The sequence below is a fragment of the Malaclemys terrapin genome, chromosome 6 (genome assembly GCF_027887155.1).
Source record: "Malaclemys terrapin pileata isolate rMalTer1 chromosome 6, rMalTer1.hap1, whole genome shotgun sequence".
NCBI classification, from domain to species: Eukaryota; Metazoa; Chordata; order Testudines; family Emydidae; genus Malaclemys; species Malaclemys terrapin.
The window spans coordinates 16,017,152-16,035,509 of NC_071510.1; the positions used below are offsets into that span (position 1 = coordinate 16,017,152).

At 42.5% G+C, this 18,358-nt stretch overlaps 1 protein-coding gene across 2 annotated transcripts in view; it reads right to left on the minus strand.

Annotated features, from left to right (window-relative positions):
- Positions 1–18,358, minus strand: part of SVEP1 (sushi, von Willebrand factor type A, EGF and pentraxin domain containing 1) — a 163,125-nt gene that overhangs the window by 70,906 nt on the left and 73,861 nt on the right. For both annotated transcript variants that reach the window (XM_054031824.1, XM_054031825.1), the window contains exons 13-25: positions 16,993–17,114; positions 12,433–12,541; positions 11,024–11,215; positions 10,428–10,661; positions 9,496–9,657; positions 8,326–8,487; positions 7,338–7,499; positions 6,665–6,756; positions 4,724–4,820; positions 3,570–3,683; positions 2,492–2,605; positions 1,088–1,289; positions 160–317 (exon numbers count right to left, since the gene is read on the minus strand). In XM_054031824.1, coding sequence (XP_053887799.1) covers positions 160–317; positions 1,088–1,289; positions 2,492–2,605; positions 3,570–3,683; positions 4,724–4,820; positions 6,665–6,756; positions 7,338–7,499; positions 8,326–8,487; positions 9,496–9,657; positions 10,428–10,661; positions 11,024–11,215; positions 12,433–12,541; positions 16,993–17,114 — 1,920 coding nt within the window. The remainder of the gene's footprint in view (positions 1–159; positions 318–1,087; positions 1,290–2,491; positions 2,606–3,569; positions 3,684–4,723; positions 4,821–6,664; positions 6,757–7,337; positions 7,500–8,325; positions 8,488–9,495; positions 9,658–10,427; positions 10,662–11,023; positions 11,216–12,432; positions 12,542–16,992; positions 17,115–18,358) is intronic.

An 18,358-nucleotide genomic window follows, 5' to 3' on the forward strand; every position in this document is an offset into this window, starting at 1 on the left:
TATTTGTACTGCTGTAGCTTGCAACGGCTTTGCTCAGGATTGAAACCCCACCCTGCTAGCCGCTGTATAGAGAAGCCATATGGTATTAACTCAGCTGGCATCATTCTTGGCCAGAAGCTTTGTCAAGCCACCTTTTGCTGACACTGTGGTCCTGTGTACCTGTTTCACACCTGCTGCCTGTAAAGCCAGGGGGACATTTACAAATGTACGAGTTCAAGGCATCCACACAGGTAGCTTGGTTTAAACAGGGATTGGATCCACACTCATTGATGTTCACTTCACAGTGCAGGCCTGTGTACCCTGTCACACATTGACACCTGAGGATGAAAACAAAAAACATTCTTCTATTGTGGCCGCTTTTAAAGCTCAGACATCTGTAGGCTGGAGGCACTCTTTGTTTCCACGAGAGATCCAGTTACATTACAAAAAGCCAGAACATTAGAGAGGCACTCCAATAGTATGGAACCTTGAAATTCACGACGGGTCCTTTTCTGTAAAATGGACCAGAGCAGAACACCCATAAACACCAGAGAAGTTCTGATCTGGATCCAGAAACAAACTTTTTGGTCCAGGTTCATCTTGATGAAACATAAAAATAGAAGACAGGAAGGGCTGAGGTCCATCAATGCCCATATCTTCCCCCAGCCCAACAATCACAGGAAACTTGGTCATGTGGGATACACAAATTGATGATCATTGTTCAACGCTGTAACAGGACGTTAAAAAACGCCACGGGTCTCCTTCCCCCCTTCCCCATGCCAATACAGCCTGGGGGGAAACTGATTCAGGAAAATAGTACCGTGTAAGTTTCCTCACACTGTAAGGGTGGCAGCCCTAAGGCACTCTCACTTTCTACCCTTCCCCCGCCACATTCTCCTCACTATCTATCACACCTTTAACAAAAGCTAAAATAACACCATCACATTTTTTTTCTTTTTAAATATCCACCTTTCTCCCACACTGGGGTGCATGTTGAGACCACTTGACAGATTAGCCCTATAGCCTTTGCTAAAATCTTTGGGGAAACCCAGACACTGCAGCACATCTGGCTTTGCTTATTACAGGAAGTCCGTCAGCAATTTTTCACCTGAAGTTGTTGATACCATCTTTGCATGTGGCTCCATTCTTACAGGGTCTGCTGAGACACTCATCAATGTTTTTTTCACACAGGACGCCAGTAAACCCAGGAAGGCACTTGCAGTGGAAACTCCTGATCCGATCCTCACAAATGCCCTTGTTTTGACATGGGTTTGAAAGGCATTCATTCACCTCCGTTTCACAGCGAGTGCCTGGGAAGAGAGAGACCAAAGCAAAGCTTTACATTCAATTTAAAAAGATTCAAAATCTGTTAGGAACAATCAGGAACCAATTTCCAGGATTCGGTGTCTCTGACAAATCCAGAAGACAATTAAAATTATACAGAATTCTTTGGGGAACGGCAAACAACAGATTAGCTGAGTGGCTGGCTTTTTTCCTCAGCATAAAATATATTGCATTGATTGGCTGCAACTGTAGAGGAGATGCAGGAATCAGCTTCACAGTTATAGAAATAAAACCCTCATTACACATTTGTCAACATTTTAAAAAACAAACTTTTTCTGGGAATGTACAGAAATGAGCGCTACCAACTTTCTCAGTAAGTTGGGCTCTTCAAATAAGAAGTATGTCTCATCTGTCAGTTTGTAAGTGGTAAAGTAACGATACTCAGGTTCCAATATGGGTTAAGGGCTGGATCTTTCATCACCAAAATTCCCATGAACCCATACATTCCCAGGAAGTTGTGTGTGTGAAGAGTGCAGAATGGGCCCCAAGGATATATTAAAAGCACACACACAATCAGAAGCTGAGACACCATTCTGAGTAAATGATGAGAGATACAGAGAAGAGAATGTATTGCTAAAATGGAAATGAGGTTGGAACCTTTTACTTTTTTAAGAAAACCATCCAGGAGTTTAGTTGTGCATCAAGTTTCAAGTTGTGAGATATGCAAAGTTGCAGAAACTGCGTAAGATTTAAAGTCAAAGCTTTGTGGCAATCTGGAAACCCAGGAAAAGAAAATCATTCCTTAACATGACACAAAGCAACAGAAAGTTGCAGAGCTAAATGGGATGGGAAGCAACTTCTAATAGAGATGGGGAGGCTTTGGCCCATGGATATGCTGCTATATAATAATAAATAAATAAATAATAAAAGCATTTAACGCTTGTATATCAACTCAGAAGTATTTCATCAAGATGAATATTACTATTCTTTGCTCAAGCTCATACACAGTTGGGAACAGAAACCAGATCTCCTGACTCCCAGTCATGTGTTTGAAGCCACCAGACCACGACCTTCTCATCTAAATACTACACATGCCTAGATCAATGCACACCTTATAGCAAATCTATGAAGATAATTTTGAATTACACTGTACTTCTTAGTGAGCATAAGGTAAAATTTTTCTGGTTAAAATAAATAAAAACTAAATCAATCAAGAAATACAGCTTACCTGTGAATCCTTCTGCACATGTGCAGTGATAAGCATTGATTTCATCAACACAAAGTGCTCCGTTCACACACAGGTTGGACCTGCATTCATTTATATCCTCCTCACACAGTAAACCTTCAAGCAATAATAGTTACAAGACATGATATCACAGTGTTTTAATACATACATGGTACGTATCCTGTAATGATCGGTTTTGAAAGCCATAATGGCAAAATATTTCTCATAAAAGGTTATTGAGAGCAGGAGATAAATTCTTTCAAGGATGCAATTCAATGTGAACAGTTGCCCATCCATACACGTAGTTATTGAGACTTTGGAGGCAGTGGAGCTCAACGCTTAAAAAGCATTCAGCAGCACATGTATCATTTTAATTCATCTTGATTATAAAAAGCTTTTATGGGATAATGTGATATAGGGTAGGGACTGCTTAGGTGGAAAATACTAGGTCTTTTTATATCTGTGCATAGAAGGAGGATACCTATTTGATAATCAGCAATTTAATGATAAAATAAGTTAACACCTCAATTCAGCCAGGTACAAAAGCAGGTGCCAGACTTCAAGCATGTGAAAAGTGTTGTTGAGAGAGAAAGAGAGAGAGTGTGTGTGCGTGTTTTCAATAATGTTCCTGTTCTAAGAAAAAAGATGAAAAAGTATCAACTAGGCATCCATAGAATTACTCACATGCTTGAAGTTAGGCAACTGAACAAGTGTCTTGCTGAATCAAGGCCTTACAATATTAGGTTTCATTAGCATTTTTCCACAAAAGTGCCTCATTAATATTTCTTCACTGTTATTCCCTTTTTAGGAACAGAAGTGTTACCACACACACACACACACACACACACACACACACACACACACACACACACCTTGAATATTAATCTTTTTACTTCACAAAATATTCACCTACACCAAAGGTTTTCTCTGTCTAATAATAGGCCAGATTCACCCCTGTTACAATTCCATGGAAGTCACTGAAGAAATAAGCATAACCCTAACAGGTCCATTTTATTTATGCAACATGTAACTGGCACCCTTACAAAGAGGAGTTATAAAGCAATTAAATCGCTTCTGTCACCTGTATAGCCTGGTTGGCACTGGCAAATGAACACCCCAATGCCATCTTTGCAAACTCCATTATTGAGGCAAGGGGTTGACTTGCACTCATCAATCTCCTTTTCACACTTTAAGCCTAAATTGAAAAACAAAGCAGGATCACAACTGAGAACACAGAAAGAAAGCATGATTAAATCACTCAGAAACACAGAGGGCATTACAGACCATTATCTTTGCTTTAAAAACACAGCAATTTACCAGAGACCTGTGACAATTGCTATCAGAAACGTACAGTGCAGATCACGCAATAATAAAATACACGCTGATCAACTCCAGATCTTCAAACATAGCACATTGCTACCTTTAAAAAAAAAAATCATTGGGGAATATAACATACCCAGTTGCTTTGGAGCAACTGCAGAGCTCACAATGGATACATGCAAAGGCGGACCTAATGGGATTAATGGACTGCAGTGTGAGTTTGTCGGTCCTTGCTGATCACAGTTGTGGTCAAGGGGTGGGATTTTAAAATATATTCAGTCTTGGTCTGATGCTGCTCACATTAAAGTAAATGGGGATGTTACCATTAATGCCAATAGGAGACAATATAGGCCAGAGGTCAGCAACCTTTCAGAAGTGGTGTGCCGAGTCTTTTATTCACTCTAATTTAAGGTTTCGCGTGCCAGTCATACATTTTAACATTTTTAGGTCTCTTTCTAGAAGTCTATAATATATAACTAAACTGTTGTTGTATGTAAAGTAAATAAGGTTTTTAAAATGTTTAAGGAGCTTCATTTAAAATTAAATGAAAATGCAGAGCCCCCCGGACCGGTGGCCAGGCCCCGGGCAGTGTGAGTGCCACTGAAAATCAGCTCGTGTGCCGCCTTTGGCACGCATGCCACCGGTTGCCTACCCGGGGCATAGGCCAACATGAGCCTTTTGAAAATCTCTCTTAGAGAACAAACACTGAGATAAACCACACAACAACAAAGGGAACAGTTCTTCATTTTTTTTTAAAAATATGAAGAATAATGAATAACCTGTGTCAGCAATAGTGATTTCCATTAATTATATTATCTGCTTTTTCTGCTGGGAGTTATAATTTCCCCTCAGAACAGAACTTTCTAACTACCTCACATGATGAAACAATGTCCCCCTTACATACACACACGTTACCTGTGTATCCAGGTGGGCACATGCAAATGTAACCACTTCCAAGTTGTTTGCATGTGCCATTATTATGGCATGGTTCCAGGAAACACTCATGAAAAACCTGTCACAGATGGGAACAGTACAGTTATCAAAGACATGGAGATACAACTATGTGTATTACATAGACAAATATCTATTCCAAATCTAAACAGCAAACTACTTCACTGTACCTAGCAAACCTCTAACTCATGGTCATAACATTTTAGCGCTCCATATGTCTGTGACACAAATTCTGTCTTTATTCATTGACTTGTTCATTACTCTTAGGATTTTACTTTCTTTATAGAGTATGTGTATCTTTTGTCTGTAATTGTGTAAAACAATCTGAACTCACAGTTTATAACATAAAATCTAAGTGATGTGCTGAACTGTGAGACTATTCAGTAGCAGCAATTTTCCAGCAAGTTTCTACAGCAAGTGCCTTCTCTGAGGTCAATTTCCCCCTTAACCATTCTTTGCTCCATGGAGGAAGCATCTAGACAGCTGAAGTTAATACTTGTAATGGGAGTTTTGGGTGCTCTACTTAACAGTTACTAGATGTTTGCAGCTCTTTCTCTACAGAACCTAACAATAACTGACATGTAACAGCATTTAAAAAAAAATGGCTTTACCCCACAGTTCTCTAACATTTCTTTTTCATTCCGTTCCTCTCCACAGAGGTTGGTAATGTATCCCTGCCATTAGCCATCTGTAGTTACTGGGAGAGGTGAGTTCAGGGCACACTGTGGACTGCATTAGGCCTACAGGCTGTATTTTAGCCATCCCTAATCTAAAAAATACAGAAATAAATACCTGAAGCTAGTGGCATGAAAGGGACATTTTCAGATGTTAGCATTCTAGTTATTGTTATTTATTTGTACTTCGGTAGCAGGCCTCACTTCAGCAAATCACTCAAGCATGTGCTTAACTAAGTACATGAATGGTGCTATTGACTTAAACGGGAAAACTCCCATGCTTGCTGTATTGAGGCCTAAGTTTGTGGACTGCATGTATTATAAGCTAATAGTTCAGGTCTAATTTATCACTTACCAACTTTATTCATGTAATGTAGCTTCTCACAACCTGATTCTGAGATAGGGTGGTCTTTTCTGAGTTACAACAATGGGGGCCTTTCATGCAAACCCACAGTCCTGGGAACAGTCTCCACTCATGTGAGTGGTCCCATGTATTTTGAGAGGGCTAATCACAGGAGAAAGGATTTGCAGAATGGGTCATACCTGACTTATCTGACATCTCTTCTTAAATTTATATAAATCAAAACAAATAAATGAAAATAAATACTTCAGAACCAGAACCTGGAAGCCAGAAGTAATCTCCTGGAAGACTAAAATGAAAAAGAGACCAAATAAAAGAGACACTGATCACCAGCACAGGAGCTACTGATCAGATGAGGGGCAGACCTGCCAACTGCAAGGAGTTGGGGGTTTTATGTTTTTTTTTTAATAAAAGTTTAGTGAAATTTTTTATGACAGGCTAATGTTATCATGCTTCTAAATCTAAGACTGCCTTTGACTGGATCAAATCTCCTTCTCCCAAATACTACTGTTCTATTATTGTAGTAGAATTTTAAAATACAATATTTTAGTGAATCACTATTAAATTACCATTGAGTGGAAGAGATTATTAGAAAATGTGAATACAGTTTTTTTTATTTCTGCTGCATAAGGCCGTTAATTAAGGACTAATATATATATATAAGCCAGCTATGGAGTTATAGGGCACAATGTTTGATCACTTTAATCAAATAAAGGTAGCCCCCATGGTAATTATAGCTGCCTAGTTTGGAAAGTAAACTCAGTATCACAATTATACTCTGGAAGGCATTAGCCATTTAATATTGGCATCAGATACTCTGTTGCTTCCATTAGAGCTAGCATCATTAAAAAAAAAAAATCTTGTCCTTGCCTGACTGCTGACTTTGTACTGCTTGCTGATATTTTCTGGAGAGACTGGTACCATTACACTCTCCTCGGCCGCTGTGAAAGTAGAGCCAAAACCTAAACAGGATTATTATGAAAGCAGCTGTTAATGCAGCTTGACAAGACCCTAATTGCATTGCATTGATGCATTTAAAAAATGCTATGAGGGAAGTGGATTTGTGGGAATAAATACCAAAACTTACAGTAAAAACACATTCAATTCCAAAACATGAACATCTATAATAAATGAAGAAAGGGTGGGGCACTGTGGTGAATTCACTCGTTAGACTTATTCCTCTCCAGTCCTGACTTAGAGCTTAGATGGTCACATAAATCACGTTAGTCTATCTACCTCAAGGTAGTTTTTATAGGCCAAAGGCAAAACTCTCATTGTTTCCAATAGGGTTACAATCTAGGCTCTGTTAGGGAACCTTAATCCATATCACACAATCATCCACAATTGGGTGTGACTGTCAGCTTCTGATAACTCAGAGATAACCCAGGAAAGGAATAGCACGGGTGCTGCATTGGTAGAAATATGTGGCGAACATTGTGGAAGGAGAATGGTCTATTCTTCCTTTGAATGGACCCAATTTTCACTAAGGGCCAGATCCTGCTCCCCCTCAGTCACATTCTCTGGAGAAAATTAATCAACTTACTTGAACAGTCTGTGATGGATCTGGCACCAATGATCGTAGTTGTCCCATAAAAGGGACAAGATAAGCAATAGGACTTTCCTGGGTCTGGTTGATAGTAGTCCCGGGGGCAGGGGTAGCAAGGCATTAAACCAGAGCGAGAGAATTCCCCTGCTGGACAAGGTACTGCAAAGTGCAAAACAAACTCTGATGACTGCTGGCTCCTACTGCATGATCTTTTCCTCACCATCATAAGGCAGTTTTTGCCTTAGTCCTACAAGACTAGGCCAATAATCATGAGAATTTCGCAACCAAATGTGTGCTTATTTAAAGGGCCACTCAGTTTAACTATGGCCCCAAATAAGCTCTTTATAAAACCAGAGAAATGTTTCCATGTAATCTTTGTTCCTACATAGACAGTTCTCAAATTCAACCAAACACCCCACACTGCAGTCCTCGCAATGCACAAACATATTTTCAACAAGGTCAACACCTGGAGACAGATTCTCTTCCCTGTCCCACTCTCACTGTGGACTGTTCTCCTCATGAGCCCTTGGGGTGCGACTGCCCCAAAGGGGCCTAGGCCAAGACAGAACCCATTGACGGTCGTTTACTTTTGAAAGCAGACTCAGTAAAAACTGAGTAAGGACCTCAGGATTTTGACTCACAAAATGACTGGCTATTGTCTGCATGATTGTTACAAAACATCTAGTAGTGTTTTCTATAAATAAAAAAGAAAACATTTTATTATCACATCGCCATCTGGATATCTGACACAGGGCTTGCCCTAGAATTCTGTGTGCATACAGCACAACCCCATCTCTGAAATCTTTCAGAAAAACAGGTGTTTGATATGCAGCAAAAAATTATGTACACTGCTGCTGGGTGACATAACTGCGCTGCAGTCAGCCAGGAGCTGCAGGTAGCCTGAGGTCAGATAAATGGGGCTATCGTGGATGGTATTTAGCAACATTTTGTTTTCAGGAATTTCACTGGCCTTGTCTTCACAAACCTCCACATGCTGAGATATCCACAGCTCCTCTTTTCACTGTTGACATGTTTTCTGGACAGGCGATGCAGTTCTTAGATCCAAATACAGGTTGATATGTGCCAAGAGGACATGACTCACAGGTTTCAAGACCATTAGGTGAGTACGTTCCCTGCTTGCACTGAGCTAAAAGGCAAAATAATATATAAAGATTAGGCATAAGGCTAAGCAATATCTAACATAAAGTATGTCTCCTGTCCCCTAAAAATAAAGGTAACACTTTATAATATATTGACAGGCAACCCTTGAAAGAAAGAGCTACCAGGACATTTGTAAACCAGAAGACAGTGCTCTGTGCAGTGTTAAGCAAAGTACAGACAGCACATAGCATCAATCCCCTCTCTAAATGCATTTAATTTATTCTGAGGTTGTTCATTAGTTTCATGGACACGTCTAAACCACAGGCTGTACAATGAAATGTGCAACGCACAGAATGAAGAAAATGCAATTCTGTGATGGCTGGTGGGCTGCAAATTACTGATAGTGTATTTGCAAGATATAAACTCGCTATAGTGTATTATATTCCAATCTGCTGCAGATTGTTTATTGTTAGCAATTCATATTTTAACTAACAAAGCCAATTAAACAACAGTAACTAGAAAATACCAATCGTTATTTCATATACAAGGTGCAAAGTGAGAGCTCTCTTGTGGCTTCGAGGCAGAACGGTGCAAGGTGGGACACAGAAATGACAGTGCCAAGAGGTATTATTGCTTGGGAGGTGTAGAGGATGTTGGCAGGGAGACGTGTACTAAGATGTAGCACTATGTATACACTTCCCTTTCAGTGTTGCAACATGCACTCTCTCAGCCTGTGAATATTAACTGAGGCAAAGAGGTCCCTGGCTCTCAACCTGTCGAGCTACACCACCTTTCAGGTGTCAAGCACTGCTGGCCCTAGCAGCCTGCTCCACTGACACTTAAGAGGTACAAGCAATGGCATTCTAGATATCTTCTCAATACCTTGGTATTCTCCCCTCCCCATATGTACCCACACAGGAGCAAAAGCCATAAAGTAACACAACAATCCATTTCATTTTCTATGGTGCTATTCTAGTTACATTTTGCAATGCTCGGTAGTTTCAAGCATTAGAAGTCAACTTTAAAAGCGATTTTCTGAATGCTGAGCTCGCACCTTTACATTCAGAGATACTCCTGGAGTGGAGGTATTCGGTATAGCTACCGGATGGGCAACTTTTGCATTCCAGCTGCCCTTCCTCATCTTGATAGGATCCAGTCCAGCAGCTTTCACAAGTGCGGTGCTCCAGAGAATAATAGGTACCCAAAGGGCAGTTAACTGGGATTTCAGAGAAGCAAAAAAATAAAACTCAGGTTAACCATGGAATACCTGACAATAAGCAGATGCTCTTCTTGGTATTTCAGGGCAACTCCATTTAGCCTAACTCGCTTTTTCTCAATCTTGGCTATGTGGATTCAGCGACATCTGTGCAACCTCACTGACATGACTGGGTTTGCATAGGGGGAAATGACTGGAACTTTGTAAACATTTGTATTCATGATGCATAGGAAGGAATGGACTGTCTCTCCCTGCCTGAGATTCCCTGACTCCATCTCCATCCTTAGAGGTTTTTAAGGCTTGGCTTGACAAAGCCCTGGCTGGGATGATTGAGTTGGGGTTGGTCTTGCTTTGAGCAGGGGGTTGGACTAGCTGACTTCCTGAGGTCTCTTCCAACCCTAATCTTCTATGATCCAGCTCACTCTCTCTCTCTCTCAGCTATGCTGGAATGGCAGGGCTAACCGTAGTAAAGGCTGTGAATAATCATTTTCGTCAGCAGTGTGAATCAATGTGATCAAGTTCATACAGGGAGCAGAACTGTTAGGTGAGGCGTATTTTTACATAGCCATTTTTTGGAGCAGCCCACCCTTCAGAAAGCAGACTGCACAAAGCATTAGATAATAAATTGCTTTGGCAGGTCTCAGCTACCGCAATCCTGTGATGCCTGTGCCAATACCCCATTCCAAACAAATATCTCCCCCAAACTTTTTTTTTTTTTAAATCACATATACAGGATATAAGGCCCAGGAGATACAGAGCTTTTGGCTTACCGCACATTCGCCCTCTCAGAACTGAACCTGGTCTGCAGAACAGAAAGGCTTTCTCAGTTTCCAGTGAGTTGCTGTCAGCTACAACCAGTTCTGAGGCAAACTGAAAAGAATACATGGGTTCCTTTTTGAGTGTCCTTTTCAGCCTGTTTGTGATCGTCTCTAGAGTTTTAAGAAGCCGCTGCTGGTTTTCTGATTCCACACTATCATTCCTTTCATTGGGCAACGGCACACTAGCTGGAATATAAAAAGAAACCACAGATATACACAGTGTGTTACAGATTTTATTGCTATTCAGGCCGCAGTAGTCTATAAGAGTGGACCAAAAAAGCAGTGATCATTGTTACTATGGTCAATGGGAATTGACCACACAAACCCACGTTGTACCAAAATGTAAAGTGGGCAATATATAGTATATATAGTGCTGACCACACAAATATGCTACCCAAGAAATGAGTGAGTGAGAAAATGTGGCTATAAACTCAGTGAGAAGCCTGTAGCCTGCATTTCCTGCTGGCTTCATGAACTCCAGACAATGTAATATTTTGTTAAGAGTAAATTATAAAAAGGAGGAGCAGGAAAGGGAAGTTTTTCCTCACCAGTGATATTAAATATTAACTTAATTTTGTGATCTGTCATTGGAATGTTGAGTTTTTTGTGTCTCTTGACCCGGGAGGGCGCTGTTTTCACAGCGCCAGAGAGAGGCGTTTGTAGCTGTCCCTCCTGCACGATGTCAAGGAAGTCATCGTAGGAATAATCCAGACGGTTTGCTGCGCCCCAGCCACCGGGTCCTGCAACAAGAAGCAAAAGTGGTCGGAAGGGAGTTCTGTCTACATGCTCATTCAGGCCTTTGGTTCATTCCCAAGAGTGCCAACAAGTGCCACCGCATAGTGGTTTCTGAGATGTGGGCATCTGTCCAGGAGGAACTAGACCCTCATACTCATTTCATGAAGGAGACTGAACAGCTGTGAGATTAACACATCTGGTCACTGCTGAACTGGGTCTCACTCATATAAATCCCCTAGTGGCAAAAGGCTCCACCTCCAATCCCCTTAGCTATCCAGTCCATATTAAGCATATTGGGTCAAATTTATACCTGGTGTTACACCCCTAAAGTTATAAATTGTACCATATATTCATTTGGCCTGGACTGTTTAAATAAGTGGTTCTGTACGTAATGTGTCTTTTTATAATGGTTGGAATTGAAGAACTTTTGCCTGTTCCATTCAGCATTTCTTTTTAGAAAAAAACAGAAGTATAAATAATCTTTGCATATAACTGAGCATCGTTATTTAGAGTATAAGTAACTAATGGCAAATTAACCCCAGAACCTTGGAATTACGTTCTGTGACTATTTCATAACTGAACTTTTAAACTATTGTCGCTAAAGAACATGAGCCAAATTCTGATCTCGGCTACACAGATGTAAATATGGAGAAATTCCAGAGACATCAGTGGAGATTTCATTGTTTCCTCCTAACGACCGTCAGTCACTAACCAAGGCCCCAATCCTGCAGTCTTAAGCACACAGTTATCCTTACTTACTGCTAATATGTAAACTTGTGCACATATGTCAAGTTTGATTTAAATCAGTGACAAAAATGAAAGACTCCCCTCAGTTACATTAACAATTCCCAGAGTCACCCTGTCTCCTTCTTCAATGTTTTGGTTTCAAAATGTATGGTTTTTGAAAATCCGTTTTCTTTCAAGACTAGCCAAACAGTTTCATAGTTTTATTGTTCTTGTATAGTATGAGGCACCTTAGACATCTTTTCCCCAACATGTGCAGTGTATGAAACAGACAGGCTACTGTAATATTTTCTCAGATCTACTGTTTAACTGTTTAGTGTCTCAAGTGCTCTGTAATTATTTTCTTTAAATCTTCCACACAGCATGCTTAAATCTACAAGAGCTAAATGTACCCACCACATCATGGCTTAGCAGAGCTAAATGTATTTAAACCACATTAAACCTTTATGGCTAGCAAGCAACACAGTAATTAAATTACCAATTGCAAATCCATTTTCATAGTCATAATTATATTCTAGGCAATGTTTCTGTGGCAAATCCTCCAATCTGCAGTCAATGTCATCGACATCATTACAGAACGATGGGACCTGTAAATAGAAATAGACAAGCTGTTAAACAAACAGACTAACATATAATCTAATCTCGGGACAAAGTACCCAGTCTTGCCTGTTCTCTGACATCAGATTTCATCCTGCATAGCTATTACAATCAAACCGTTTAAATCTCCTGCGTTCAGGATTTCCTCTCACCTTTGTGGGAACTTGTGCAGTATCAGAATTCTTGCAAGGATATATGCTAGGGTTACCATATTTCAGCAAGCAAAAAAGAGGACGGGAGGAGCCCCGCCCTAGCCCCTCCCACTTCCCGCCCCCCCAGAACTCCCAACCCTCCCCCCGTTCCTTGTCCCCTGACTGCCCCCTCCTGGGACCCCTGCCCCTAACTGCCCCCCAGGACTCCACTCCCTATCTAAGCCTCCCTGCCTCTTGTCCCCTGACTGCCCCAACCCTTATCCACACCCCCACCCCCAGACAGACCCCTGGGACTCCCACGCCCCATCCAACCACTCCCCACCCCCTGACAGCCCCCCCCCAGAACTCCCAACCCATCTAAACCCCTCTGCTCCCTGTCCCCTGACTGCTCCGATCCCTCTCCGCACTCCTGCCCCCTGATAGCCCCCCCGAGAACTCCCAAACACTCCCCCCCTGCTCCTTGTCCCCTGACTGCCCCCTCCTGGGACCCCTGCTCCTAACTGCCCTCCAGAACCCCACCCCCTACCTAAGACTCCCTGTTCCTTGTCCCCTAACTGCCCCCTCCTAAGACCCCCCCCCCAACTGCCCCCCAGGACCCTACCCCCTACCTGTACCCTGACTGCCCAAAACTTTCTCCACTCCCCCCAAAAAGCCCCCCCCCGTTTCTTGACTGCCCCCTCCAGAACCTCCCTGTCCCTTCTCCTGCCCCCCCTTACCCTGCTGCTCAGAACAGGGTGTTGGGCTCTGTGCGAGCCGAGCCGGACACATGGCTGCGCTCCCCAGCACAACAAAACCCGGTCCCTGGCCCTGCACAGTGCTGCTGGACCGGGCTGCAAGGGAGCTGCCGGCTCAGAATGCAGGGCGGATCCGGCTCCTCTACAGCTGCTCCAGAGTCCAGCCCGGGACTTTCCTGCAGCCCTCCCAGCTGCTCGCTCTGCTCTGCCGGGGGAGGGGGGGAATCCCGGACATTTTGAGTGTTTTACAAATTCCCCCTGGACGCTATTTTTAGAACAAAAAGGAGGACATGTCCGGGTAAATCCGGACGAATGGTAACCCTAATATATGCACAATAAGGAAAATCACTTGAGAGGAAGAATAGTTTTGTATTAAAGCACAAAATTGAATGTTAGTGATCTAGATCCCAGTCCCAGCTCTAGCTCTGTGTGTCTTTGGGTAATTCATTTAACTTCGCTGGGCCTCTATTTTACAAAATAAGGATAACGGTACTTCCCAATGCCACCATGGTGTAGGTGCTTAACTCATTAATGTCTGTAAAGCTTTGTAAGATCCTCAGATGGAAGTGCTATAAAAGTGAAGAACTATTTGCTTTTAGGCCTGGTGATTTATTGTTCAAAAGATTCATTTCCCCACTGGAGTATGCTTTAAAGTACAATTCACTGTTTCACTTAAGTGGGTTTATAATATTATAGACAGAGATCTTACTGAAATACTGCTGAACATAGTAGGTTGCAGATGAAGAAAGCTTTCCTGTGAAACCAATGGAAATGTACAGTAATTTGATCCTACTGGGAGATTTTATTAGCCCTAAATGAAACTGCAAGTATCTCCTCAATAAAACCTTACAATAAAAGACGGTGTTACAGCGAGAGTAGATTGTAACATGCTATACCATCACACTGTACAAAAGAAAATAGGCTATAAAATTAAAGAGGAAAATATTTTCTGCGCTGCAGTGAATTCACTATATCCATTTGGTATAATTTCATAGCAGGGTAATGGATGGGAGAAGAAGAATGGAGATGATGTGATGTATCTCCATAGTTTGCATGCAATTTGAAGCCTGAACATTTGGACTGAATGTGGGTTGAGCGTGGAGGGGACGCAGAGGTAAAATCCACCTGCATTGTGAGGGCAGGTGTGAAGCTGCTCTGCTTTAACAGCTGTAGCCTTTTCCTGCGAGTTGCATGGGTATTGTATCGGGCTGGGGCCAACAGAAAGACATAGAAGAGGCAAAGGCATCATTGCATAGCTGTTCCACCTGCATTCCCCTTGTGCAACTCCTAGCTGGTGCTTAAGCAGTGCAGAGAACTTTGCACAGAACTTCCCTGGCTAAGGGAGAATTGCCCCCTCAATGACGGGAGTGGTGACCACGTCAGAGCTGAATGCAGGGGCAGCTGAGCTTTCTTCGATTTAACCCAGTCTGTTGCTTTTCAGGATATCCTTCCTGCAGGAGGTGTCCAAGGAAGTGGCTTTTGTTAGCATTTACTTTCTCCCCCTCGCCTCTCACTAGGAGCTTATCCCTGTGGCTTGTGCGTTTGGAAGCTGGTGATTTATTTTTTTCCCCGTTGGATCACTGCTGGGATTCCAAGAGTCTTTGGAAATGGATTGGACATATTTAAATGGACTTTTGGATTTGCTTTCTCCAGCTTATTGCACTTTAATATAAATGCTTGGGCAGATCTTCAAGTGTTTTTCACCAGTAAAACTTATGTTCTTATGTTCAGTGTTCCAGGCTTGTCATTTTAGCTAATGTTTTTACTCGGCACTTTGGGCTCACGCACAGTTGATAATGTGCTATCGAAGAGGAGGAATGGAAGGAAAACCAGCCAGGATCTTCCACTGAAAGAAAATAAAGCTGAGCCAATAGGAGGGAACGACACAGATGTCTTCAATCAGAGAATGACTCTGAAGTCTTGCGTCTGTCCTGCACCATTCAGAGCGCGGCATAAGGTGACTACAGTGACTCAGAAGTCTTTGGGGTTTGTGAGCCAAATAAAATTGTCTGACAATGAGGGGTGCTGGGCTGGGGGGTTGATGATGCTTCTGTGGGGAGAAGATGCTTTTGTTGGTGGTGCTTTTCTCTTCTCCCCTCTGCGTTGTCCTCTACCCACACAGTCCTCAGTTCTGGGGCAGCGCTGGTTCAACAGGCAGGGAAGCAGATTCCAAAGCCCCTCGAAGTACTGCTTCTTCTGCCTGGAGCCACGCAATGGACAAGTGTGGGGAAGAAAGGGGCCGAGGATCTGCTCTGGGATGATGGACAGGAGTGTATAGAGCTGGAGTGGAGGCAGGAGACACAGAGGGACAAGGGAGCATGCTACTCCTTCGCATCCAGCATGCCTGGGTCCTAGTGAATTTGCTGCTTTCTCAGATGGTACAGTGCAACTTACTTGCAACCCTCTCATAACCTGCTTCAAGACTGTGTCCCACTGGTTGTGAACTACTGGCCTGAGCACAGATCAGGACCCAACAGGTCACCAGGCCTGACAACAGTGTGCTCTGTGGCTTGAGCAGGTCACCCAGGCATTCAGCATACAAGTTCAAAGAAAGTTCAGCAGATAAATCTGTCTTTAGGTGGCCAGGTTTTCAAAGATGTTGAGTACTGGGAGCTCTTATTGATTATAATATCAGCGATCAGGATGCCACAGCTCGGAACAGAAGGCTAATAATTTAGGTACCGACTTCTGGATTTAGGTGCCTAAATTTAGGCCCCAGATTTGAATTTTTTGCCATAGTCCCCGAATGTCAAGAAAAGTGCTATATTGGGGGTGCAGGGTGGGGTTTGCAAAAGCATCAAAGGGTGCATCAACACAGCCCATGGAAGCGAACCTCCCAGCCTGGGTCAACAGACGTGGGTTCGCGGGGCTAGCGCCCTAAAAAACAGCTGTGCAGACAGCCCTTTGAAGTTGTGGCTTAGGCAGGAGTTCGGCTCTCAAGCCCACCCCATCCCTACACTTCAGCGCCGAAGTGGCAATTTTAAAGCGCTATCTACCCAGCTATTTTCAGAGCCCCGCTGGCTTGCTCCTGCCTGCTGTGTAGACACCCTAAATGACTTAGGGGCACAAATCCCATTGTAAATCCATAGGATTTGGGCTCCTAAGGGCTCGTCTACACAAAAACACTTAGTATGCAGCAATCTGGGGGTGTAAACAGGAGTAGATCAAAGCGCACAGTAGATCAAAGTGGAGCCTTTATAATGCAGCAGCAGGGTCCACACGGACACTTAGTGCGAGTCGATATATACTCAGGGTTCAAATAGACAAGCCCTAAGTCACAAGGCACTTTTGAAAATCTTACCACAACTCCAAGACAAAGACTACGGTTAACTCTCCGATTTATGGATGCAAACAACGGTACGAGGGTTTGCACAGCAATCCCTACAATAACAAACCAACGAACTTTGCCTATAATGGAGACATTTTATATTTTGAAATGGAATAGACTTCCCTTTCAAGTGTCTAAGGGATACAGTAAAAGAACAGTTAGGAAAAAAATGACAACATATTGGTAAAAAAAGGTTTATGAAAAATGAAAGAGTATTACTAACCTACCATTTTACCAAGCGCACTCTGAAAAGCCTCAGCAAAGCTTTTTAGAAGGTTGCTGTTATCACATCGCGTTGCTCTGTAGAGCATCTCAAAAGACTTGAACCCATGATTTGCAAAACGATTTACTGAAAAGAGTTGGGGAAAGACGTTTTTATTGTTTGTGATTTTAGAGTAACAGTTTCAAAAGAATACTATGGACAGGATTATACTAAAATTATCTGAACTCAATGGGTTATCTTTAAATATAGGTCACAACAGAGGAATATAAGGACAGAAGAAAAAGCTGGTAAACTTGACTGTTACAATAAAATATATCCAACTACTTTCATCCGATAGAGCACAATGTGGCAACAACTGAAATCCATGGATAGTAATTACATTTCCAGTACACACATTGTATTGAACAATTTAGTGTAGAAGTTCCTAGCTATTAATTATCCATTGTTGACATGATTCAGCATTTTCCTAATGGAAAAGAATCTGTTAGTTTTATGGATTTTTTTTTAAACCATCAAACCTTTTAGCATGTATTTCTGAATACACCTGAGAGGGAGAAATTAATGCTTATTACCAATACAGCTTGGCTCCAAATGCAAAATTCTGATTCAGATTTCAAGCAACCCAAAACTCTGGGATATTCAGATCAAGGATTTTGGGTTGACCCATAATTAGAACACCCTGACTTGTGTTGATGTCTATGGGGACTACTTGTGTGAGAAAGGGAGTGTACAATCCATCACAAACATCGACTTCATTTGAAGTATCTGGATCTATATTCAGATTTGGATTTCATATGACATCAGGGTTTGGCGCTGTCCAAGCTGAGGTTTTGATTGGACACATCTCAAATTAGAAACTTCTGATAAATAACTGGTTGGATCACAATTTGGTTAAGATTAATTTTGTGAACTCATTTTTAATGCATTTTAATTTGCACAAATGCACTGGAATTTTGGCTGGGTTGAGAGAGTCTGGCTTGCCATAGATCAAAAAAACTTTTGTAAACAGCTTATTAAAGCTTCGTTATCCATTCCTCCAGTTGTAACAACACTGGTAGTCTAGACCAGGGGTTCTCAAATTGTGGGTTGGGACCCCAAAGTGGGTCACAACCCCGTTTTAATGGGGTCACCTTGGTTGGTGTTAGACTCGTTAGGGCCCAGGGCTGAAGCGGAAGCCCAAGCCCCACCTCCTGGGGCTGAAGCCATAGGCACTGACTCCATGAGTACTCCGGGGCTGGAGCACCCACGGGGAAAAAAATGGTGGGTGCTTAGCACCCACTGGCAGCTCCGCGGGTCAGCACCTCCCCCTCCCTGCCGTGCCTCCTGGCCACCGGCGGGCCCCCTCAATCAGCACCTCCCCTTCCCTCTCC